Source organism: Phaethon aethereus (assembly GCF_964289735.1).
Source record: "Phaethon aethereus genome assembly, chromosome: 2".
Taxonomy (NCBI): domain Eukaryota; kingdom Metazoa; phylum Chordata; class Aves; order Phaethontiformes; family Phaethontidae; genus Phaethon; species Phaethon aethereus.
In genome coordinates, this window is record NC_138582.1 from 93,364,958 (window position 1) to 93,392,199 (window position 27,242).

The 27,242-nt window shown below is 38.5% G+C and overlaps 1 protein-coding gene across 1 annotated transcript; it reads right to left on the reverse strand.

The window, feature by feature from the left end:
• Nucleotides 1–3,749: 3,749 nt before the first annotated feature.
• Nucleotides 3,750–25,492, reverse strand: KDSR (3-ketodihydrosphingosine reductase). The gene is made up of 10 exons (XM_081996689.1): nt 25,283–25,492; nt 17,608–17,697; nt 16,429–16,485; nt 13,287–13,352; nt 13,038–13,133; nt 11,743–11,934; nt 9,452–9,535; nt 6,800–6,883; nt 4,834–4,935; nt 3,750–4,478 (listed from the first exon to the last, which is right to left on the reverse strand). The coding sequence occupies exons 1-10, from the start codon at nt 25,388–25,390 to the stop codon at nt 4,359–4,361; spliced, it is 999 nt and encodes a 332-aa protein (XP_081852815.1). The 5' UTR covers nt 25,391–25,492; the 3' UTR covers nt 3,750–4,358.
• Between the last annotated feature and the right edge of the window lie 1,750 nt (nt 25,493–27,242).

Below are 27,242 nucleotides of genomic sequence, written 5' to 3' on the forward strand. Positions count from 1 at the left end.
GAAGATTGGCACGGTCGTCTTTTTCACTAGTTCAGTAGATCTCGGTTGAAAGGAAGTAAGAGGAAGGGAGGTGTGTGGCAAGAGACACCTCACTTAAAGGACTCTGGGTCTCCTGAGAGTCTCCCCCCAGTGACAGAGAAAAGGAAGTTACTTCATGAGGTTTTACTGCCAGCTTTGGCAGACAATTAAACACGCACCTACTCTCCAGTGCTTGGTACTGGCTGGGTGGGTGGGGTGGGGGGGAGGAATAATAAAAAAAAAAAAAATCATGGAGCTAGCAGATAATTTAGCCTTGTAGATGAAATCCAGTTACGAAAGGAATGAAGAGCAATCCACGCTGGCCTGCTACCTTTACTGAGAAGGAAAACTCAGCAGCTCCAGTTGCAATGTGGCCTTCTTCCATTTCAAAACTTTTAATTTTCCAGAATTTTAAGACTAACATCAGCCCTGCAGCTTTCAAACACATTTTAGATAGCAAGTACTTTCCTCAATCCATCTTTCATTTTTGCTCTTGGATAATTTAATAAGAGTGTCCTTCTAAAAGACTGAACTTCTGTGATTTCGGATTTACTTTGAGAGCAAGTATCTTAGGGCTATTTCTCTCCTACCATTATCTCGCAGCTAGCTACCCACTCAAGCCCTCCTATCACGGAGCAGAAACATAACATTGCAATTTTGTATACAGCTGCACACTCAGTGGTGGTACAGAAAGACAGCTACCCTAACTATTATTTCTGTTGTTTGAGCACCACTTGGCTCATCAGGATTCACAAGCACTTCCAGAGAGCATGAGCACTAGTTATACTGGCAGCACCTCCTGCAATAAAGGCAAGTTTTGTCAATTTACTCCCACTTTCATTATGGGTTGATGACACTGGGCCTGCTGACAATATCCAGTTGAATTCTTTACATCCTTCATCTGCTGTACACCTCTGTCCTAAGCTGCCAAAATGGAGGGATACATTGCCCCCCCTGCTGTCCTACAAAATCAAGAGGATCCTGCTGAACTAATTGCAGATTTAACAAAAACAGCAAGCCCTGCAAATTAATTTCTCCATTGCTCTTCATCCCCTCAAAGAACTTAGAAGTTATAGGCTTCATTGATTCTCCATTTATTTTGAGAAATATAAAATATGAAAACTAGTTTACAGTTCTGGCACAAAAATGATGACGCAATAAGCACGAAGTTTCTTTTTACAAATAATGCTATATATTTTTACCATTTAAAAGTGCCTAGAGTTTTTCACAGCAAATAAAGTTTATTTACCTATATCTTTTTTCCTTAGTAAAATATTAAATCTATTTAAATTGCACATGAACACCTTGGTGAAGTAAACTATGTAAAGTTACAATAAATCTGTATTTAAAGCAGACAGTCATTAGAAACTACATGGAATGGAAAAAGACTATCAAAGCCTAAATCGAATCTTAAAGATTGACCAAGAAAACAAGAGACAAGACACTGACTGATATGGCACAATTGATGAAATTATTGACAATTTGACAAAAAGTAATAAAGCCTATTTGAAGTTCTTCACGGATCTAATACACTGCTAAAACATTGCAATGCAGAAGTTTTGTAACATTTAAACCGGCAAAAGAGTTTTTCAGCTGTGAAACATTTTTCCACAAGATTACAAGGCATCTCCTTCACTTAATATTGGACCTTAAAATGAGTACATTGGTAGATAGAGAATGTGCATAGAAAAACAAAATTTACACCAAAGGTTGCTGTAGCTGACAGTCTACTATGTTTTGACAACAAAATAGTTGAAAATTTTCTCAGTTAACTGCCTTAACTTGCAACAGCAGAAACTAGAACATTGAAAAAGATTGTTCCTTCAAAAAACTTGCCATGTTCAAATTTCCACAGTTGCCGAGGGATTCGATCTACAGTTTTACTGTCAATACAACTACCTACACTATGCAAAATTAGGTGTGAACTTCAGTCTCTACAGATCGGGGCTGTAACTTTCACCCAGTATTCTTATTCCTCCTTCACAGACACTTGCGCTGAATTGTATCAGTCACTATTTGGAGGACTCTTCAGTCAAGAAACAGTGATTCGTGATCTCAGATGTCCAACCTGAAATATTTTAAAGAGGCCCAGCTGCCATAGTGTCTTGTGTGCGCTCTGACCTTCTGGATTACGTTTCTTAAATGCAAACCCTTTAACATTCCAAGTTGAAGATCCAAAAATTCAAGTATCCAAAGTCCTACTGGTTTTAAGTCCTGACCTTCAAGCTTGTGTTGATGTCAAGTCATTTAACATACGCATTTCTTTCAAACTACAACACAACTGATTCATCCATTTTGGTATCTTTTACAGGTGGTCAAAGAAGTATTTGATTTGCATCAAAATAAGAATTAACATAGATAAATAGGGTCCAAATAGCATTGTTATGTTGCTTTAAGAAACACAGCAATGTGGACAATGGATGTATGATAAATGCTCCATTATGTCATTCACATTAAGCAGCACAGGAAACATATGCACACTAGATTTCTTTGCACTGAAGCCCAGCTGTTTAAAAATGCAGGAGTACACTCTATTCTCAAAACTAGTATATTATAGGCATGCACAACTTCACATATCTAAACAAAATCAGGAGGCAGGACCTAAAACATGGGCTTTGTGAAGAATTCAACAATGCCTCATCATTTGCAGTCTAATGAATATCTAACAACTTAAAATGAGAGTGCCAATGTGACCCTCCCCCAAAAATGTTTGTAAACCAGGTATTAAAGCACGTTTAGTCTATATGAAGAAAATCTGAACAGCGATCACTGAACTCAGAAGGGGGAAATAAATAGCCTCAATCACATTTTAAAGGTTTTCCAGTTAACCACCCATTATTTTTCATTTCGGTTTGATTGAATACGTCTTCTTAAATAGATGTAGAGAATAGCTTAACAAAATAAATCAATTTTGTCTATTTCGTTGTTAAATACTACTTTCAAGGAAGTGAAAGTGCCTAGTTTTATAAGTAATTTTAGATTCAGAATACTGGCTGAAAATGGAAAATACAACATTGAAAAGACAGCAGTGTTAACAAATACAAAAGATGCACCTTTTGGGAAAAAAAAAGCAGCTCACAAGGCACTTCTATAGTGGTCCATTAAATAAACAGTATATATAGTGCACCTTTAAAACGTTATTGTTATGCATCAAGCTTTTTCAGTGTTAAATTTGAGATTTATTAGGAACAACCACTGGGTTCTGTGTATTCTGAAGCAGTTATTAAGCAGCCTTGTTTCATATAATGAAAATGAAACAAATTAGAAGTGGGGCTTAGGAGGAGACTATTTTAAATAATTTCTTGTCATGTGAAAGTTTTTCTGTGTAGTGATAAAATTAAATGCAGAATGCCATTCTGACAGGCACCCCTCTCCCTCCCCCCTGCCCCAAAAAGCTACATTCCTGCTACTGGAAGAGCCTGGCATTTTAATTACAATCGATTCCATCATCAACTACTGGTTTGGCTCATCATTTGCAGCTTTGAAAAATGATGTGCATAACAGTAGCATTAAGCTACTTTCCTTTCCAGAGCAAAAAACTGGCAGATAAGGAAAAGTAAGTGTCTGTAAAAATTGTACATTATTTCAATGGCTTAAAATGCTGAAAGTCATAATCAACACACTTGATACTGATTTGATTTTTTTTTGTTCACAACATACTTCAAAGGCCAGAAGAACTACAGACCCAGTCACACCTCCTAGCATTTCTCTGTGGGAACGGGTTCTTCATCTCCCTTTAGAAAGTATGCATACATTAAACCATACTTTTTAATTACTCCCAGACTGAGAAAGCTTGGATCATACAAATATGTCTGCCATGGTTTCCACAGTTGCATGTTGGCTAGAATAAGGAAAGCCGTCATTGACAGAAGGATCTGTAGTTTGGCCAAAGAAGAAGTTAACATTCTAAATTAGAAACAGTCCCAAAACGTTAGCAAAAGGTACCAACTTGTTCAGGGGACTTCAGTCTACTTTGGCCCAGTCTGTCACGGTACTTACTTTGGTTCATAAGCACCAAACTGAGAAAACTTAAGCATTTGTCCAGAATTACCACACATAGTCCATTCTCAAACTCTACTCTCAGATCACTTACAAGTCCCCCCCAATTCTCCAACTCAAATCACCAAAAAAAAAAAAAAATTATTCCTCATTCACACTTTTGCATAGTTTGGCATTTTCTGGAGTTGTACTTTTGTTTTCTTTCATAGCTTTTAAGGGGACTCATCTGTCACATATGCAAGTACTTCCAGTCTAAATCCTTCAGGAGAAAAACTGAGTCCCACTTGAGCAGCAAGCTGTCCAGGACTGTTTGACATTCTTCTTTCAGTTCAAAGTAAAGATTACTCAGTTTTATCTACACTTTCAGATTTTTCCCTTTGCATCATGCAGCGACGAACTATGCTGTCAAAACTTCCTAGGTAAAACAGGCCAATGATGCGAAAAATGCCCATGCAAACAACCTGGAAACAGAGAGAAACATCTTTCAATTCATTTAAGATCCCAGATTGCAGCATATTATTTCCTCATGAAATAAAAAAGTTCCAGGCAGTTATGTTACATAATCTCAAGAAAACAAGCTCATTAAAACCATCATAACTATGCAACAGTTCAGGATTGAGTAGCAGATAGTAATCTTGGCTTTCCCACCAACTTGCTCCTTCAGATTGAAAATACTACTTCAGTTTCCTAAACCTGAGTCTCCACAGTATTAAAAGCCATTTGATGAAAAAATAATCAATGTTTGCATAATGTTCTACATTTTGAAGTATTTTAAACTATAAGAAATTGTGACTACAGGGCCTTCCCAGATCTTACCTGCTGAAGACCTTCAGTAATAGAAGTGACTGGCGACATTCCACTTGTCAGTATCGACAGCATGTAACCATCTGATCCAACGGAGCTGTTAAAGTTCCCTTGCTGGATGGAATGAAAACAGTGATTAAGAAAAAGTAATTTACCAGGTTGTGGCAAATCATGATGTGTCTTATTTTAAGAGCTATTCTTGATGAATATAGCTGATTGATCTCATTAACAACAAATATTTTTATGTAAAAAAATATTAACACAATCAAGAATCAAAAGATTAAAAAATATTTTGTGCTATACAGCAACATTCCAAAAGGCATTCACTTAAAAATGAACAAGGAAGTTAGCCTCTCTTTAAAGTGAGGTGTCTTAAATTACAGCAGATTTCTTTTGAAGATAGAAAGGTTCTAAATTTCTTCTTGAAGCATACGTACTGATGGAGAAAATGCATGATCGTCTCCCCGTCTGTAAAACTATTTCAGAGACAGAATCACACCCTACCTCTTGTCAGATCACTAATCACTGCTATAATTGTAGAATAAAATATTGCTTGCCTATTGTCAAAATTAGTTTGCTATCACATGATATTGGAGGGGGATATTCCAACTGCTAGATAACAGGTCCTCCTCATCTACGTCAAGGATTTTTAACTAGCCCTCCGCAGAACCATGAGATACACAGCCTGCTAAGCAATTCAGCTGGCAGAAGAGCGGGGACAGACACCAGGAAAAAGTTGTTTGGTCATTTGGTTCTTCACTACTCATGAGGAAAATTGCAGCTCTATAGCTCTGACTCCTAGGTTTCTCTAGTGTGTTTCCAGCAGACTTTATGCTGGAAAACAAACTTTCTGAAACACTGCAGGACTAAATCTACAGAATGCAGAAATGAAAGGAGGGTGGTGTTCCTGAATTAGGGTTAGGAATGAATCTATGCAAAGTAGTAGAGGCTATGAGATTTGGTTATTACCCACACACCTGAAAGGACTGGGAGTTCTTACAGTACAGAGTTACTTTTTAATTTCTACTTTAGTTTCTCAGCTGATGGCTTGAGTGCATAAAGAACATGGCTCAACTAATGTATCATCCAAAGTGCTGGAAAGCATAGCGTAGAAATATCAGATGCTTAAGATTAGAGAGGAGATCAGTTTTCCTTAAGCACTAAAGCAGAATGCTATGTGAGGTAGTACTTGCTTTTAAAACTCACCACCCCAAAACCAGATATAATTTTGTGTTTATGTGCTGTATTTGTGAAAATACTGTAAACACTTCACAATTCAACACCTGCTGTCGATGTAAAATCATGTTGAAGATCAAGAGTGTTTGGAACTGTAAAATAATTACAGATTTTAGGATTCGATCAAACATAAAATTTCATGTTTGTTTCTACTCTGAGGTGCTTTATTCAATATGCAAGCAATCCATAACACAAAACATTTTAAAAAATCTGCAGAAAGCCAGTATATCTTTAACCCTAAGAGCAGCATTTTACGTGTTTTAATCGCTCATGAATCACATACTTAAGACATTACAAGCCAAAAAGGCTAGACTGCCTTCATTTATTGTAAAAATATTTTTATATAAACTCATCTTCAAGAAAAATACGATAGTCCAACAGGCTTTTGAGGTTAGACAAATGGTATTTGACACATACAAAGTCAATAGAGTTTAATGCTTTAAAGTCAGTCATAATCTGCCTTTGAGACATTGCATCATACTGATGCATCATTTTGGTCTGTCTAATATACAACTTCAGATACTTTTTAGTTCCAAGAGATTGCATAAAATAATTTGTGGGCACGGTGGCAAAAGATGAATAAAGAAAATACTTCTCGTTTAAACTAACCAGCAGAGTACTGTTTTGTGTAAATTGATTTTGTATTTAGCTTAGCCATTGTCTCACAGTCTTAAATAAGCATTACATACCATCCTAGTCTCTCCAGAGAACACCACACTTTAAAAAAAGATAATTTACTTACTATGGCATCTTTGACTATAACTCTGGCGACTTGTTCTGCTTGGCAAACAGATGAGGTTTCAGAAATTAGCTTCGTCTCTAAGGGCTTTAGTAGAAAAACACCAATGTAAGTTTGACCAACACCACACAGGAGAGAAAAACATGAAGGTCAAATTTTGGTTTTTGGTCTTTTGTGATGGATGACATCACTGTTAGCAAGTGGTATCATACTGTCACCTAAAACATTCACTTAAAGGTAAAAGCACCTTCATAAATAAGTCTAATTTTACGAAGGGAAATGCCAACTTTTCCTTGAGTAGTTTATTAGTAATAGTAATTAGTTTTTGTATTTTATTTTATAATATACTGTAAAAAAAAAAAAGTGGTTCTTTTCCCCCAAGTATTTTATTTTCAGTAGAAGCTCCTCAACACCTGTATTAGTTCTTTTATGTTTTTTGCCAGAAATGAAGTAAAAGATAGGCCTGAAATATTTTTAAATCCTACAAAACAAATTTATACTTTTTTTTTTTTTAATTTCTCGAACTCCACACATTGGTACCCGCCAAAATCCATCACTGCATTTTACTTCTTCATGCTTTAGAGCATTTATGCCACTTTACCTCACTAGAAAAAAGCAATTATGGCCATTATTTTAGCAATCACAATTTCTTTCACAAAAATCCCAAAACAAAACACAAAAACCCACAAAACAAGTCTAGTCTGCTACCAAAACAAATAGCAAAAATATGCTTTAAAGTATTTAGAAGCATGTTCGTCATTCATGTCCTTTTAACAAATAAAACAACTGATGGAGCTAGCTGCACAGCAAGCTATTTAAATACGTTCAGATAGATGGTTCTGTTTACAAAGGAAAAACAGCACTAAATTAGGGAGAAAAAGAGTGCTTGGTTACAAGTCAACTTGTTGTAATGTGTCTTTGCCAGCAGAAATCACATACAAACGCCCTTTACACGCCTTCCTACAGCTTATGGCTTATGTCATCAGATCTCCATCTCATAACCCCTATGTACCCTTGAGCTTACTGGCCAGTATCAACCAAATCTGAAAGAGATATAGAGTTGTCAACATTACAATAATGTAAGTTTGTGGGGAAAAAAAAAATGAAATCAGCAACTGTTTAGAAGCAACAGCTAAAGTTAATGACATGTTGAGAAAAAGGCAGGCAGAAATCAATCATTAAATACTTGATTTGGCTGGTCAGCCAGCTAAAGCATGGTTGTCATTTATAAAGCAGTTATCCTCCTGCTCCCCAAAAAAGCTTAATGATTAAACACAGGAAAGATGTATTCTAATTCCTGACATCATCTTTAACTGTATTGAGTGATTACAGAGAAAAACAGCCTAGTCCTAATGAGATGTAAACTACAGAGACAGATATTCTAAACTAAGTAGTATTAAATAAATGCAACAATAATAACTGAGTACCTAAAGTGTTACAGCAATGCACTATTGCAGAGATTTAAGGTAGAGTATCACAACAGGAACAAGTCAAAGACTTCATATATGCTAAAAGGAAGCATAAGTCTTTGCTTAAAAGACAATACCTTTTTGACAGGTAAGACAAATCTCACTTAATCTCTTTCAAAGGGAAATCTTAGACGAACAGTGCATTTTGCTGGTGACTATATTTCCCTGAAATAGGCTACTATGAAGAAAAAAAAAAAGCTAGAGCATATGCAAGCTATACAAGTATCTGCAGGTGTCTAATTCACTTTATATGGATGTGTGGGAGTATACATTTAATACAGAATATCTATATCAGGAAATTATGAAGTACGAATTGTGTTATACAATCTCTACTGATTCCTAGGGTGAAAGACAAAATGGAATTCAACCCCAATTTCCTGTTATACATGATGGGGCATCTTGAAAAGGCTGATCTCCTTGGATATCAGGTTTCTATTTCACTGTATGGAAATAAAAAAAGACACATTTTTCTCTGGTTATCTGATACTCCAGTTGGAACAGGGGACCTGAATGTAGTTTTTGGAATTACACTTTATGTGCAGGGACATGTCAAATGATAAGAGGCAACAATTTTTGAAGGTAAGCCAAATGAAAAAGGCCTACTGCTGACACACCCCTCATGAAAAGTGATACTGTCATTTGCACTACAAACACAATGCAAGAGACTTTGCTTCCTATTTTAATACTAGACAATAGCCACTGTTGAATTGTTTCATTACATATATTCATACAGCATGGTTAGTTTGCAGACTTCATTGAAGGAACTGAGGTTTATTTTGATCTGTCACATCTATCAGAACAACTGCATTTTATCAAAGATGAAAAATAGGAATATTACTTTTGGCTCATTAAGCTCTGATATAAAAACAAATAGTGGTTTTACAGTTTACCATTCCACAACAGTATTTCAATTGTGTGCAGAAAGACTTCACAGCGTTTCAGATATTAAAGGCACATAGTTCTTCCATTTAAAGCCAGAGCAATAAACCACACAAAAGTTGTTTTACACAAGCTATTTAACTCCAACTAGTTAAGCTGATAAAACTGAAGTGTTTAAAAGTACTTCTTAAAATCTTAATATGCACTGATTTCAAAAGTACTACAGAAGTGAATGAAGTCTGAAATGCATTGCTTACTACGAAGTGACATTTTAAAACCATCACAGTATTACTGAAGGACAATTTACCTTGGTTTTACTTTCTTCTGCAAAGCCAGGTGTGTCAGTATCTGGAGGATAAGCCACCGTTATGTAGATATTATAAGGTTTTACCTGTATTATACAAAAGTTAAGTGTTATCTTAATGCTGACAGCCTTTACACATCCCTCATAACTTCATTAATTTCTCTTGCACCAAAGAAATACAGCAAACGAATTTAAATTGCTTCTTGTGTTAAGTCACCCTCATATTTAGCAATTGCAAGATGCAGGCCTTTGTCAAATGAGAAAGCAGAACAGCAAAGATTTTAAAGAGATGGTTGTGGTGTTTTGTTTAATAAAAGTATCTAAAAGCTTGTCATTCAATGTAAATTATTTTATGAATCTAAACTTTGAGATATTTAGGAGGAATGTGAATATAGTTTAGCTCTAAAATTTTACCAATTTAAATTTTAAAACAAAACTAAACCATTGCCAAGCACCAGTACCCAGCATTCATAAACACAAGGCCAAAAAGGCTTTCACTAAGGCTTATTAGCATGCTTTTTTGTTGTTGTTTATGTCAACATATTTTCACTGCTGGACAAATATGAGAAAAAACACAACAAAATTATAAAACTCAAATTTGACATCTTTAGGAGGTATACTCAAGTGGTAAGGCTTTTCAACCCATGGTATAAACTTGCAAGGGGTCAAAGTCTAAGGAGACAAAAAAAAAAAAAGTAGAAAACGTGAGGGGAAAAATGAAGGTGTCACGTCAAGGATTGCATTTAGTTATGTATTTGTAGGTAAGCATCACAGAATTACATCACTTACTGCACTACTACTCAGAAACTACTACAATGCAAACCTATACTCCAATACAAATAAAGAAGCTTTTAACGAAAATATTCAGAAGGCTAATCATAGAATCACAGAATAGTTTGGGTTGCAAGGGACCTTCAAAGGTCATCTAGTCCAAACCCCCTGCCATGAGCAGGGACATCTTCAACTAGATCAGGTTGCTCAGAGCCCCGTCCAACCTGGCCTTGAATGTCTACAGGGATGGGGCATCTACCACCTCTCTGGGCAACCTGTGCCAGTGTTTCACTACCCTCACTGTGAAAAATGTCTTCCTTAGATCTAGTCTAAATCTACCCTCTTTTAGCTTAAAACCATTACCCCACGTCCTATCGCTCCAAGCCCTGACAAAGAGTCTGTCCCCATCTTTCTTATAGGCCCCCTTTAAGCACTAGAAGGCTGCAATAAGGTCTCCCTGGAGCCTTCTCTTCTCCAGGCTGAACAACCCCAACTCTCTCAGCCTATCCTCATAGCAGAGATAAAGCAAAGTATTGTGAAACGCTAATAATTTATCATTTATATTGTGGAACATTCTATATCGAAATCACTCACTGAAATACCACATCACAAGTCCATAAACACCCTATTTTTAGTTTTGAATAATTCATTCTTCACAAAAGCAGCTGTCACCAGGCTGGAGAAAGACCCTGCAGTCACATTGTTCTATTTGGCAGGCCAGAAGTAATCAAAGGCAGTTTTACCCTACATTCTTGGCCTGATCAAGGCATACAACTACATTGAACAGGGTAACAACAGGGACTATGCAAGGGTCTAGAACCAAACACAGACACTTTATATATAAACACTTAACAACTAAAATATACATTCTTAACAGAAGAATAAGGGAAGTAATTTTCAAATCATTTACCTGTCTTACTACAATCTACTTACCAACATCATTCCATTGAATAATGAAAACAGTTTTTAGTTGGTTCTTAGCCTTGACTTAAGCATAAGCTTAGATCATTACATTTTTAAAAGCTCAGCTATATAAAAAAATTTAGAAGGGTGAACCACTGTCAACACTTTTTTTTTGTGGACAATCCTCAAATTCTAGCTTGCAAGTTTTACTGTTTCATATGGTTTGTATACCACTTACCATGGCCTCACAAACAAGTTGGGAATCACTGGACAACCCTCATGCATCCATGGGCTCTTCAATATCATTCTGCACTTAGAGCCTTGAAAAAGACTTTTACTCAAAAGACTTAAAATCCAAGTCCTTTTAATTAAAATAAAAGTTTTTTTAAAAGTCTGCACATGTAGCATCTTCAGTTCTAGAAACAGATTCAATCTATTCCCTCTTATGCAATTGAGAGGAGCTTACTTTCTGCAACCCCATGCAGAGCAATAGGATTGTACTGCTGCCAAAAAAAGGGCCAACATAACACAGAGATATCAGCAGTGCCATACAAAACAAAAAGAGCTATTTAAATGATTTTTGTTTACAATCAAAAATACTTAAATTATTGCACACATACCTCCATTTGCAGGGCTTCAGCCAAGCCTCGAAGAGCAAACTTTGTTGGAGAATAAGCTGTATAACCAAATAGGCCTAACTGCCCAGCCTGAGAGGATACAAACACAATCCTTCCCATTCTTCGTTCCTTCATGGTAGCAATTACTGCTCGACTCGGGTAAACACTACCCAGATAATTGACTGCCATTAATCTCTGTACAAATGATATTAATATGGTATTTTAGCCACAGATTCAGAATCCTTCAGCTGTTTGGTATTATGTATCAAAAATCCCTCTTTCAGTCTGCTTTAACAATGAAGTTCACTAGATTTGTAATTCAATCAGCTGGCAAAAGAAACAATAATTGTTTTCTATTCTACAGCTTCATAAACTGTTTTACAGCTAAAAATCTTACTTCAAGCCAAAAGAAATCCAGTCTAACTACAAGTCTTAATAGCATCCAGGATACTGATAATACTGTGAACCATATGGCCTTCAAGGAAAAAAGAATATTTGAGGGAAAATCTAACCTAAACAGCGTCCAGGAAACAATCCATTTACGCATGGCATATGCAAACATACTGAAATGAAAGTTTAAAGAGCTTTCTAAAACAGGAAACTGGAAAATTCTATGCATTTATGCATTCTAGAGGTTTTACTCTTTGGCAGGATAAGGGAAAGTCTTTAATGTCACTCTCTAGAAGACCTAAAACACAACTGATAGCCTATACAAGCAACATAATGGATGATTCAAATGTATTATGAAATTATGCCCATTTAATATTTTCAGATGATTCAATGTGATCTGTAGATGACTGGGGAGCTGAGGGCTGTGCAGGTATAAAGTAATCAAAATACAGGGGTTTGGGGGTCTTTTTTGTCTTTTCATCAGAGCAGCAGCCTCACAAGCTGCAAACAATTTGTGTGCCTCAGAGTTGAACACTGATAACAGCTGAATTTTTCTTAAGCAGGTTAAAATATATATCTAAAAAAAATATCTTCACCAGAAAAAAAATGAGACCATGTGAAATTCAGTGCCTTTCAGAGTGTATTAAACTATAAAAATACATGCCAAGCTCTTTTGCCATCTTGAGGACTCTATCCCAGAGGGGGAATTCACTGTTCTCACCCATCAATGGGCTAACAGTTAGATGAGAAATTAGAGGCAATCCTCACAAATCTAAAGCAGCATTCTAATTCTGACAGCTACCATAAATCACTATTCATATAAAGTCAGCAAAGACACAGGAATGCAATCTAATTGTTAGAACGGTTGAATAAGAAATCATCACAAAATAAAAAATATGCTCACTCACTTCAAAAGAATTCACTTCAATATCCTCAAACTTTCCTGTAACTGATGTTCCTGCACAGTTTACAAGCATGTCAACTGGCCCCAGCTTCTCCTGAGCCTGGAAGAAGGGACATAGGTTAAGATGTTCCTTAGCAGGAAAAAAATAACTTTCCTATAGCACAGTATCATTGTAAGAAAGTATTTCCATTAGAAATACATCATACACAGATAAGCTTCTTAAGATACGTAGATGAATCAGTTACTTCCTCACCTGTTTTAGAACATTTTCCACCTGTTCATAGTCTTTAGATACATCAACAGAAATACATAGTACAACCTAGAAAAGGAAAGCGAAAGAACATTTTTACAACACAGTAAGCCCAGTAACTGTGGAGTCCAAGCCTTTCAAAATGAAACAAAACTCAATGATACATCTTTTCCAGAAAAACAGCAAGTCTTTTTGACAGAACAGTTTGCACTTCTCCCACACTGGAGAAAGCAACCCCTGCCCTCTCCAAGCTCCTCCCCCTCACACACACATTCTAGTGTAACAAAGATTATATTAAGAACAAATAAGCACTTCAGGATCTTCAAAGCAGCTACTCATGTGCAAAGTAACATTTCTAATTTACTGTACTAAGACACACTATGACTTGAGTTATTTACATAAAGTCTGGTGAAAACTATTCTAACTAAGGCAGTCAAAATTCCACAGTGCTACATTTATGTTTCATCAGCACTAAACACAAGTCAAACAGTTTACATAGCTTAGGCTTATCTTTAAGAAAAAACATTTTTCTCCCACATCATAGAAAGGCACGGTTGCAGAGTGTTGCTCTGAAACTGCAACACCATTACTGCAAAAAAAGTTTCCAAAAACTATATAGCAAGTGTTAAAATCCTCCTAACTTCAGTACTGGCAATGCATGCTACCCACTTTTTTAATAATTTTTTTTGGAAAGACAATAGTAAACTTAGTTGCACACTATTTAATTGGGACACGTCAAGGACAAAACTAAAATAAAAATTCTATGAGAAACTGTCTAGTTGCACAGTATCATAAATATCTAAAAAGTGAAGTAATGTGTGTATGTTTATTCCTTGACTGGAAACCAGAGATCATGGATTTTAGTTTGAAAGATGCAGAAATATAAAAATAAGCATTGGCCCAGCGTGGCGGACAGGATAGGACGACAAAACACAGATGACCATGATATCTAAGTTTCCTTGCAGCTGAAAGTTAGGCCCTGTTTTTCTTGAAAGTTACTGATTCCTTTCAGCAAGATGATCTCAGAATCTATGCTTTGAAGCACTTGGAAACCAACTTCTGGCCAAAGGAAGCGCTGCATGTGGGTTACCACTTCCAAACGGTAAGGTCACTACAGACTCCAGCTTGGCGAGGTATTGACAAATAAGCTACCCTCTCTGCTTAGCAATCAGCAAAGCTTCAGGGCCATTCATCATCTTAAAAGGAAAAGCAATCTCATATCACAATAAAGGAGGTATTCCTGTATTCTTGTTCCAATTTCTATCCTGTTACTTTGGTCAATTCATTTAAAATCAGTTTGAGGTGAAAAAAAAACAAAGTCATCACCAGTTTGTAACAAGTATCATCATGACCACTTGTCATGGGGTATGTGGACACACATACGCACAAAAAAAAAAGCTTACCACAGTGTAACTAACTGCTTTGGCAGCTAGTCATTTGTCAGTTCTGCCTCTGGTCAGACTGCAACACTTCTGAGCTGTGTAAACAGAATCTGCTTGCCATTCCTGTACAGCAGGTTGGCTATTCTTGCCTCCCAGCATTGTGTGTAGTTGGACATCAGAGTAAACTTGTGGCACAAGTTATTGGTGGGTCTGCATGCATCTTCCCTTAGGGCATTTATTACATTTTGAAAATATTTACCTTTTCCGTAAGTTTGAGAACAAAATAGCAGTTGAACAAAAACAATGTTGATTTATTATCTGGATGTCTTTGCAAGATCAGTGATGAGGTTAAAAATTGGAGCAGTTGGTTAATACATCAGGTTGCACAGATTAGTTATTCATACTGTGAACAACATACTCAGGAACTACCATGGCTTTTATTGACTACTGCCACATTATACAATTCACCTCTTTTCTTCTATTATCATATGTTCTTCTGCTACAATATAACTGATTACCTTCACTCCAGAGCATATGCTATAGATCCATGCCTAGGACACAGAATATGCTGCCAGAAATAGCCTAGTATCCCCAGCCCTGTTCCTCACCTTTTGTTCTAAATATTGCATGGTACTGGATCATTAATAAAGCTTTCACAATAAAAGATCAATTCAACTCCCAGTGAAGTAACTTATTCCCCTAATAGGAAAGGGATTAAAAAAAAAATTGCAAAAAAACCTGTAAGGGCAAGGATTTTGTTTCATTGCACACCTATACGCAGGAAGGCTGCACTGTCAACACTAAATAAATCTTTAAAAGAACATTTGCAAAGTCAAATGCTAAAATGTACATAGATGCCAGACCCTAGCTGTCAATTTAACCTGGTTTCATGTGTAATCCAACAGCTGAACGGTGAGAGCATACACTCACCTAAAAAGTAATCTTTCCTGAGGACCTTTGTCTCTTAGCTCAACATCTAGTAAATGTTAACAGTCTCTGTGTACGTGATCCGTATCAGACATCATCTTTCTCTACACTTTAGCAATCTTTTTGTACAGCTTCTCTCTGTTCAGCTACCCTCACTGCCCAGTTTCTGATGTGCTGTTCCAGTGTGAGCTCTGCCCCAGAATCCCTGCTTTTTCCAGTTCTGTTCTTTGCATATTTTGAACATAGCAAGCTTACCTATTTTAAGCTAGTATCTCCACAAGCTCTAAAACAGTGTCTTTATGCACAAGTGCACCATCTATTCACTGAAGCAGCTTCAGTGTTTAGAAGTCTCAGAACTTCACAAATGTAACTTGTGTATGTTACAGTACTTTGTGAGGAAAAGGAATACAAGTATGATGTAGTGAACTAAACCTGGAAACAAGTATCTAAACTTCTATCCCAAGTTAACTGCTGTGTTTATGAATTGCAAAAAGCGAGAGGTTTTAAAAAATTTGGTTCTTCCACTTCATCTTGAAGAACAAAATGTTTATCAAGTGACATTAAATTGCAGCTATCCAAAAAAGCGTACTACACCTACAGCTAAAGACATCAAACTCTTTCGCTAAGAAAAGCAGACTAATGCACTAGGCTAGGCAACATCAAATGTAGCAGAGTTCAGAACATCTCATGTAAGCAGATTGGTATTTTTAATTCAAATACCAACTCCTCACTCCTTTTTCTCAAACAGCTTTGTTTTAAAGACAGGACTAATGAACTACCTACATTGTAGTGACTATCTTAAAACACGCAACAGCCACTGTTAGCAGTGATCTTACCTGCTTGTCATTAACAGAATACTTCTCTATTTCCTTCTTTGTCTGCAACAGCTTGTTCTGAAATGGATACAAAAACAGCTAAAGCATTGCCATTCTGAGAGCAATATTTATCCTCAGTGTTTCAGTAAGGCTTAAAAACAAATTCCCTAAAACCCCAAAAAGATATCCTCAACTAGTTATAACACTTTACTATTATGATTTTACAGATTTATGTATATGTGACAGAAACATGAACTCCATCAAGCTACCAAGAACGCACTTACCTGTTTTTTACTTCATCTTCTAAAGCCAGTAACGACTTCTATAATAGATTTAATATTTTTATTTCTTATAACTGCACAGAGCACCTAAGACTGTAGGTATTAATTTTTCTTCTGTATTTTGGTTCTACTTTATATTTATGTAACGTTACATAAACTATTCTGAAGAACAATCACTGTCATGGAATTATCATAGAAATTAAACTAAAAATCGGTAAATTCATATTGTTATACTCCTTTCAAGAAAAATACTGCTAATTCTGGCTGCATTCAAGGTTATACAAAATAAGTTGTCAAGTGCAAGTAAATTATCAGAGAGCTGGGACTGAGGCCCCCTGAAAAAGTGCTTCTATTTCCTGAATAATTATTTTTTTATCTACAAAGAAAATAACAACCCATTATAAGAACAGTCATTCCAACTAACTTCTGAATACCTCTCAGTTAAAAAAAAAAGTAACCCTTTTTCCTCCAAAGCTATCTTGAAGTTTTTCACTAGTAAAACATATGATATAATGCTGATTAGACACCAAAATATTCTGTGAACTTTAAGAATTGTCTTTAATCCATCAGTTGTCACTTACTGTAGGTAAGACTACAGCTACTACAGTTTTAAAGAATACGGGTTTTTCTCCTGCTTTTGTCCTCTGCCACAGATCTAGACAGGGAAATAATGAATGCCATTAAGAGAAGCGATAGCACTGGCAGAGTTTTAAGGCAAGCTAGTCACAAATTCCATGTTGGCCTACCCTCCTTAAAAAGGCAGACACCTCTCCTACTCAAATGCAGTAATTTGCAATGCTTAGGGTCCTCTTAAAATATACACTGAAGAAAGTATGAATAATTATCAATTCCAGAATTATTCCCCACCTATACAGATCTTTTGGGGACAGTTTAGCCAGCAAAATACACATACACTTACCTCATCCCTTGCAATCAGTGTTATGAAAGCACCTTGCTTATAACATTCAATAGCAATACATTTTCCAATTCCACTGGAGCCTCCAGTTACCTAGAAGTTATTTGAAAATGGCAGTGTTAGTCCACTATTCTCATCCCTTCTCCCATATGATAAAGAGTCAAATCAAATGAAAAGTCAAAAAATATACTAAGATTAAAATATCACCCAATGAGGTATGAATACACAAGATACACTAAAATTAATTTACTTGTTGAGTATGAATGAAAAATTAGATCTGAACAGATCGATGATCATTTGTTTCTACCCCAAAAAAATTTTACCTCAGTGGTATTTTTTTGCTCACTTCTTATGCGAGGCACACTTAGATCCACTCCCACATGGGCTCTCTCACATGCTTTTGACTAAGTTCTGTATATTACTTCTAAAAGCAGAAGTAGTTAAAAGTTTGAAATCACTATTAACGTTAGCCATAACAATACGATTATACACTGCCCCTCCATACCTGGTTGCAGTAGAAATTATTTGTAAAATTAACAATTGTAGGTTGCCTGCTGAAGATATAATCACATAAACAGAAAATACATTCTTCCTTATTAAAAAAACTCCATTAATTCAACAGTTGGCCCTCTGTAGAGTATTTCTCAGTCCCCCAGTCTGGATCTTGAACTATCCATGCCATCCTGCAACAGCAGTTCTGTGGGGATGCCAGTATCTAAACTTCTATTATCTTTTCTTTTTCTTCCTCTGAACTGTAACACTGAATAGTCTTTTACGCAAATAGGGAATTAATAGTTCATCTATAGACAAATGCAGGGTGATGACTACAGCCCTGCATCATATGTTGCTGGAGGATACACTGCCAAATGATACCAATATACAGGTTAGAGTCACTTTAACATCTCCCTCACTACCCTCAGTAAACCCACTTATGAACTCCATGTGGAACAATGTGTAGATGACAATCCTGACCTCTCTTTTTGACCAAAATAAAAACGTCTGCCTGTCTGACACTGCCTTTAGTTGACACGTTCATTTAAGCCCAGCCTCAGTCTGCATGTGCCTTCAGTCCTTAAACAAACACTGATACCTTCCTTATAAACCAAATTTATTTGAATTTTCTTTTAACAGCATATTAAGAGGCTATAATTGAGAAAACACTGGAACAAAATGTCTAGAAGCAGATATTGTAAAAAAATTCTGTTGATGAAATGAGTTCTGAAATACAGGCTTCATAATAATTGGAAAAAAAAGTGATTCAGCTTGCTCTGGAAATCACCATTTTTTGTTTTTTACCAAAACTTTTCAAAAGACTTCATAGGAAGTAAGGTATAACCTCCATTTTAAGTATGAGAAAATGGAGGCATTGAGTCAATTAGTGGAAGAGCAAAGATCTCCAACCTCTTAACTACACACACTATCAAAAGCGTTGCGTTGTCTCCTCATCTGCCAATGCCTCACAGTTTTGTTTTCAGAGATGCATTATCCTTAAAAAATTCCTTCCATACCTGGAGGCAGTAAAGTCAGAAGTACATTCCCATGAGTCACTAAACTCTTCTTTCATGAGTATTTTATCACCAACCTTCAAAAATAGCTTAGTATAAGTCAAATAATCCCAGCAAACAAAGATTTACATCATGGTCCATGGTTTCCGACTGGTTCGTCTGCAGTCACAAATGGGCCAAGGATGGGTGTAACATCCACAAACACTATTTCAGCTCTTTAGGCTTCCTCTATTATTGGTGATAGCTGCTTCAGATTAGCTTCTAACTGACGCTCTCGGCAAGATTAGCTTCACACTACATTAACCTTCGAGGATGACTCCAAGATGCATGTCCTGTTCTGGAAATGTGAAATCTGGTCTGTAGCATTCCAAACCAAGGATAACTGCTTTCAAAGTAAATGAAGTCCGTAAGAGTGCAAGTGTTAGTTAACGATTTGGGACTTCAGCAGAACCCCAGAATTAATTTAATGCTTCATGATGGAAAGAAATTAAGAATTTTAGCATATTCCCAAAAGAGCTCGCAAGATTTCAATCCACCTCTGAAAAGATTAAAAGACTCTGTTTAATACATTCAGGCAGACCTCAGTTCCACAACACTCATGAGCTGCTTCTATAGATTTTCAACAGCAGAAGGTACACCAGCACATGAACTACTCAATGTACCTGGAAGACTGCTCCAATTCCAATTTTTGGCATAGCATTGAGAGGCAGCTGATTTACTACCTGCACAAACTGTTGAGTATCACAAACAGGACAACTACACCAGTGCTTGAGGAATTCTTTGAAGGTGAAGGTACTGGCACCAAGTCTCTGGCTTGTCAGACAATGCTAACATTCATTTCAGAAAGACAAGGTCTGAAGTCAAGCAAAAAATGGAAAAAGCAAGTTTTTATTCACAGTGACACCCAAGAACACTGGATAAGGCTCATGTCAGATAGAGTCAGTGACAAAAGGCAATATCAACTAGCTGGGAACTTTAGCATTTAGGTGGGAGGCTGTTTACTAGTACGTAGGAGGTTGTTACTAATACGCACATCTTTCAGGAACATACACCATAAATGCTAATATAACAAAAAAAAAAAATCCCCTAACACCAATGAAAAACTTTGCTTTGTGCTACAAAGAAGTTAGCCTAAGTAAATCTACGAAGTCTGTTAGGTAGCTAAGTTACTAACACAGATGCTCAGAATTAAAGGAAGAACACACATTTACTCCATTAAACAAGATGTTATTACAGTTAGTTACCCTTGTGGCCAATAGTTCTACGATGCTACAGCATTTCATTAGTTCGAGACATCTGAATTGCCACCAATCCCATTTTTAAATTTCACTGTAAGCCAGCCTCAAAGGACTGAGCAAAAATAAAAATCTAGTCACAGCAACTCAAAACACAGACTAATGTCTTGCAATACTACCAGGCCTTGAGCAATGTTATTTAGCTGTTTTTCTGTGTTTTAGAAGAACATGTACCAAATTAGCTATTCCAAAAAGGGTCTGGCTCCAGCTTCTGAAGCTGTGCTCCTTGATAACAGAGGTCAGCTTCTAAGGATCAGAGGGTTTATCACCCCCTTGATAAATGGAAATATTGGGGTAAGGTACAGAGTATTGCTATGTTTGACTTTCCAATTTGAGGTACCGGAAATTCTCTTCAATTGATGAGACAGTCCAACTCCAAACTAACAGAACTGTCAGCAGGAATGATCAAAATCAAGACTTGATTCATATGGTATCTCCAACAGAGCTTATTAACTTTCACTTGGCACTGGATGCAGGTTGGCTTCATGCTTCTAGACAGAAGGTATTTAGTTCCATTGAAACAGAACATCCCTGTAACCTACCCTAACTGGTCAGTATGCCTGACTAGACGGAAAATGACCTCTTGTCGAACCACTCGGATTCATCGAAACCACAGATTGTATCACTCCCAGCACAAGAGCTACAACGCTGAGACACCAAGACTGGCCATCCTTAAAGCTGACAGCAGTTATCAAGTCGGGCTCTGCACAGAAGTGGTGAAACTACTTCTAGATCAGAGATGACCCTTATGCATGCGGATTTGGCAGGATCATCCTAAGCTATGTCCAAGCAAAAGGGCCTTTTCAGTTTCAATGGGAGATAGTCCCAAGCAGAGAACATCTTTACATTTCTTGCCATTGTTAGTCCACAAACTTTAATAAACTGCATTTGTATCAGAAGATCTTGGGTTTGGGTTTTTTCCCACAGAAATTTCAACTTGGTTTTAGAAAGATTAAGGCTGAAACAAGGAGAGGAAAGTTAGCATTGGTATTTCAACAAAGGACAGTTTCTAAACATCACCCATGAAATTTACAGAAGGCTGCTTTTGCCCTAACATCTTAAATTTTTGTTGCATTTTGCTCCATCAAGCAAAGTACCTTTGTCTAGAAATGGAAAGAGAGCAGAGAGAATGTGAGTAGGACAGGTGTAACATCCCTGACAAAGGGATGCAAGTGAGCATGAAGCACATGGAGCAGTGATGACTGCCTTACCCTATTTTCATTTTCCTGTCTACTATTACAACCAGCTTTCCTGTCTACTGTTACAACCAAATTAATAGCTTATTCTCACCGAACAGGTGATGTGTGCTAGTATGTAGAGACCCATATATGTGCTAGTATGAGACCCAAGGACAGACATAAAGCCAATGGCAAAATAAGATGCATAAAATAGTCTTCCAGATTTCAAAACATGGGGACGTTCAGCACAAGCAGCAGCAGCTCTACAGAACAAAAATAACTTGTATACCCTTTGAGAACACTTTCCTAGTTGTGCTAGAAACAAAGCAAGTAGAATCAAACATCTAAAAAGCATTTTGTTTTAAAAAAGCTAAACCTGACACTTGAGATGATTTGATAGCAGAAAAGGCCTTTTTATTTAATGGTGCTCACTGGGGTCACCAAAACACATAGCAGGTATGGGGCGGGGGGGAACCCACAAGATTAGACCATTAGTAATTTGGAGTTCTGTAGACTCTCATTCTGAATAGAAGTCCTAGTCTTTTCTGAGAAAAAGAGACTGCTATGATGATGATTCCTCCAGAAAGCATGCCTCACCTGACACAGCAAGTGTTTCCATCATGCGAACGACTCTGGGAGAGGACAGAGAGAAAAAACCCACAAGTTTTCTGCTTCAAATGTCTATCCCAAAAGGCAGCTAGAGTCAGTTACTTAGCCATAACTCAAATATCTATTAACCATATTAACCAAATATCATAATCAACCATAACCTAAGCCTAATAACTTAGGAATGAAGAGAAATACTTTTTATGAAGGATTAAGAGTGAAAAGAATGCTGACTTAAGTTGAAAATTCAGTAACTGGTATGTGAATAGCATCTGAAGTTGCCTGATGACCTTCCTTCAGAAATGTAACTGATATATTTTCATGATACTTTCAACAGGCCCCCAGAAAGAAGTGTTTCTAGATAAGACTGACGTTTTCTGCCTCAGAAAAACTATTTATTCAAGTATATCTTGAAAAATTATATTTACTGTACAGTAGTAATCACTTGCCCTCTTGAGAGTGCTTAACTAACTAAATACACAATTTGCAGGTTATTATTCCTTTATTATTTTACTCTTTATTTCAAGACTGGGTTTAATGTTAATCTACAGTCTTATCTGAATCAAGTCATAAACTAAAAAGAATTTACATATGCAGACCACTTAAACAGTTTTTTATATTGTTCTGTGACAATACTTCAAAGAAGTCCTTAGATAATGTTATGGTCCTTAAATATTTTCATGAAGTCTCTCAGTCATTTCAGTAGCAGTGAATCCTTACTCCCCATATATGAGGTAAGAAGCCACATTACACACACAACGTGGAAAGCCTCCCTGAACAAAATTTCTGATTTACATTGCCATTATCCAAGATTCTTCCTTATGCATTACCCTGGAAAATTTGAAATCCAAACATACAAGTGTCCAGCATGACTAACGGCATCCACGTAATTAAGTAGTGAACTCTGAAACAACAGCCCCGTATTTCATTAGTTTGCATGAATACTTTAAGAGCATAACTAAAGTAAAAATAAAACAAGTAGTTCTGCCAGTGGTGACGCAAATAATACTACTGTTTACCTGCAGATTTTGATTTGTATCACCAAGTTAAATATATCTAAAGCCTTTTCCTCCATCAATATATTGATATAGTTACTTCTCTGATTGGACTCCTAATTTTATAAGACTTGCAGGAATACTGTTTTTGAGACTTCCACTTGTATCAAATTGAGCTTAAACTGCTAATATAATTAGTGTCAGTGGTTATAGGGAGGTTTCTCCAACAAGAATATTCTCATAATTTTCAATGTGAACTTTTTTTAAACAAACCATTCTGATTAGAGGAACCAGCACAGCAGCTTTTGAAGAGTTTAATCACAGAGAGAACAGACAAAACAGGATAATCGCAATATATTAAAAACAAAGCAGCAAAATTTTGGGATATAACCCATTAAACTTTTTATTGTTTGCTATGCAATTTCTGCATAAAAGTCACAGAAAGTCTGCTTCACCTTTGCTTTTACAGTACTGAAAGTTTCCTAAAAACCTATTGAAGGGTTCCTCCTTAATAAGCATTACTTGTGGGAAGAGCCATAACCAGAGAACCCTTAATGCAAGCTCGAACACACCTCACACTGTGTATGATGCTGTAAAGCCAGTTACAGCATCCAAGTAACACCTATTGCATAAAGTAACTTGGACAGGTCTAAATTATTCTGGGGACAGCTCCATCCTCCAAAGAAGAGCTCCAAAAAGAGTAACTAAAAACCCAAAACCAAACAAAAAAGGTACCACACAAAGCTCAAAAAAATTTAATTTAGAGCAGCTGTAAATTCACTTGCACCTAAAAGGTCTAACTTCTGGATTATCCCAAACTCCCACTGTAATAAAGGACATCTGCAAGTGCCACTCACTCCTTAAAAGCAAGTTTACCCAAACAGTAACTACAGCTTCTCTGCATAGAACATATGTTAGGGATTTAAAGCCATGTTAAGAGATTTGATTCTAGGACCCAAATTCTTTCAACTGCTTAACTCATTTGCTCTCATGCATCCAAATTCACTACTTTGCTATCCACCCGAAAGCACCTGGGTATTGTTCCCCTTCTTCTCCTCCACCCAAGCCACACACCCATACAAATTCTTCTAGTGGTGTACTATTCATGAACTGTTTCAACCACATGTTCCTTGACAACTTCCTTCTAAAGACTTACTTCTACCATCTTGATTACATTCGGTCAAAATACTGCTCATAGACATCGGTATCTGCATACTTACAGACGAAAAGGTGCATGAGTGCCACCTGACCACTTCCTTTGTATTAAGTCTGCACATTTTCTCACCTCTCACCTGTTTTCTGTACCAAGGAAACCATAGATTTTTGCTTTTGTTTATGAGCACACACATCACTTAAATACCTTGGCAGATGCTAGAAGAAAACAAAACTCAAGGTAACGGGTAATTTTCAAAAGTACAAAAGGAATGTCTCAAAAAGTCAACATTAAGACTGAAAATGGTTTGCCTTTCTGGCGACTCAGAAGATCGCCTCAAGCCAAGCAAGATAGACTGTGATTGTCAAAATCATCAGTACAGGTCATTCCTTATCACTGGGACTTGTGGCTCCCATGTTTTGGTAGCTTGAGGTGCTACAGCCAGCTGCCAAGATTCCCTGCAAACCAACGGGCAACCCCTAACGCCGAACCTGCCCAGCGCGGGCCTTTGCCGCCAGCCTGCAGGGTTTTACCGCCCTCAGGCTCCACTGGTGCCCCCCGCCCGCCATCCCCGTTGATCGAGAGGCTTCCTTCGCTCGCTTCCCCCACAGCAGGGCCTTCCCCGCGGGGGCCTCGAACGCCGCCATGTCCCCCCCGGGTGCCAGCAGGACGCTCCTTCCCCCAGCACTGCGCGCCCACCGCGGCGAGAGCGGCCTGCCTCCCTCCCTCCCCCGAACCGCGCGCCGGCCCAACGGTCAAAACGGCCGAGGGCGGCTCGCGCGGAAGCCCCCACTCCACCCCGCGCCACGGCGGGGAAGACGCCGAGGCCGAGCGGCGGCGCCCTGCCAACGGCCCGTTCCCTCCCTCGGCGCGGGGCAGAAAGTGACGGCGAGGCGGACCCCTTCCTCGTAGAGCGCGTCCCTCGCCTCCGGGGCGCCTCACTCACCACGACGTGAGCGCCGGGCAGCTTGAGGGGCTTGGGGCTGATGAGCGGCGACACCATGTAGAGAAGGAGGACGAAGGCCACGATGAAGGCAACCGCCAGGAGCAGCATGGCTCGGGCTGCACTCGGGGAAGGGTGGCGGCGAGCGGCGGGCGATGCCCGTCAGGCGGCAGCTGCTGCTGCGCGGAGGGGTGGTGGGCGCCGACCGCAGCCCAGCGCAGCAGCCGCCCGCCTGCGCCACGGCACCTGGCGGGAGGGGAAGGCGCCGCCACGGGGCGAGCGAGGAGAAGGAGGAGGAGAGTTCGGCCGCCACTCCGCGATCTGATTGGCTGTCAAGGCGGGCGCGGGCCTATACACTGAGATTGGCCGGCGAGAAGGGAGAAGGTGCCCGCGGATTGGTCGAGGGGCGGGACCGTGTTCGGAGATTGGAGCCCGAGGCTGTTTTCAGGGTCATCGTTGGAGGCAAAGGGCGGCAGGGAAGGGAGAATGTCTCTCGAATTGGCAGCCATCGGGCGGGCGCCCCCTATGGGCGGAGCGGGAGCACTGCGCCTGAAGCCCCACGGGGTCTTTGCCTGGGGCGGGCGGGGCTGCATGGGGGCGGGGATCTTGTCCTGTCACGTGGGGCGGGCGGCCGCTTCCCGCCGAAAGGAGGGGGCGGAGCCAGGCCGGGCCTACGGCTCCGGGGAGGGGCGCGCTGAGGGGATGGCTGCCGGGGGCAGAGGGGAGGTTTCTTCGGTGGTGACCGAAGAAGACCTTCGGTCGGAAGAGCTCGGCCCTTGTGAAGGTACCGGCTCTTAGCGAGAGGCCTCCTTCCCGTGGGCTTGCCGCTGGCGGCCGGCTGGGGGCGGCCGGTGTGTGCTCAGCGGTGGACCTGAGTGCCCCTGTCGTGAGGCAATAAACACCGGTTCGGGGGGGGTGGAAGAAAAGAAAAGCTATGTCGGTTAAGTATGGCAGTATTAACCACTTATCTTGGCTTCCTCATGTGCTTACAAAAATGTCTTGAATATTAAGCACCTGTTTGTATACAAACTTTTTAATACGTTGCCCGAGGTTACAAATTGACGTGATTAAAATGGTGGAGATGTGTCAGACCGTTTCTGCGACACGTGCTCAGAAAGGGACGAAGGCAGAGTACTCGCTTGTATGGGAAAACATCGTGTGTCAGCGAGGTATAAGACATAGGCGTTTTATGAAAGATAATTAACTGACTTTATTACAAGAGGTTTTGAAGCCTATTTTACGTCTTTGCTTCCAGTTAAAACAGATGTGGATTCTGCGAGACTCGGTTTTCAGAGCGGTTGAGCTCCACCAGTTTCTGCTGGCTGCAGTTGGGGTTAATGCTGCTCCCTTGTTGTGAAATCTAAATACGAAAGTTTTTTCAGCATGCTGATCCCTGCTGGGTGAAACTTCAGCTTTTTTGTGCTATTCCCATGAAAAAAAGATAGAAGTATGGTTTTCAGCTTTGAGGCATAATAGTAGAACAAAGATTAAAAGAAAGAAACAAAAAATCCTTCCAGAGCAGTACAAATAAAATAATTACGTATATTTGACTTAGATATTTATTTAGTATAAATGTCTGCATTTGATTTTTTAATTTAAGGTATAATTATTTATAACTGAAAAAATCCCTCAAATTACTTTTTCTTACTGGTTATTACGCAGTCGTTGACTTGTACGAAATAGTTTACAAAAAAAAAACCCCCACAACCAAAAACCCCTAGGCAAGAGGGTGTGCATAAGGGTGTGAAAATAATATTGGAGAGGAGATTAGAAGTAGCGAGTAGGAGGAAATAGGAACAGAGGTGTGGGCAGGGATTATGCAGTTTTCAAGGTGAGAACAAAGAACCTGAATTTGATGCAGTAAAAGGATGAGAAACCAAGAATTAGCTCTGAAATGGGATTGACCTGGAATATGTCTTTGGCATTTCGAGTTCAGTGCTGCGGAGGTGGAGGTATGAGGAAG

Excerpts from the sequence above, each read along its gene's own strand:
- KDSR (XM_081996689.1), bottom strand. The coding sequence starts at position 25,390 with ATGCTGCTCCTGGCGGTTGCCTTCATCGTGGCCTTCGTCCTCCTTCTC. Across the intron at positions 13,134-13,286 it reads TGGAAAATGTTCTAAAACAG|GCTCAGGAGAAGCTGGGGCC; the intron begins GTGAGGAAGTAA and ends CCCTTCTTCCAG. Across the intron at positions 9,536-11,742 it reads CTGAAGCCCTGCAAATGGAG|GTAAAACCTTATAATATCTA; the intron begins GTATGTGTGCAA and ends TGTATAATACAG.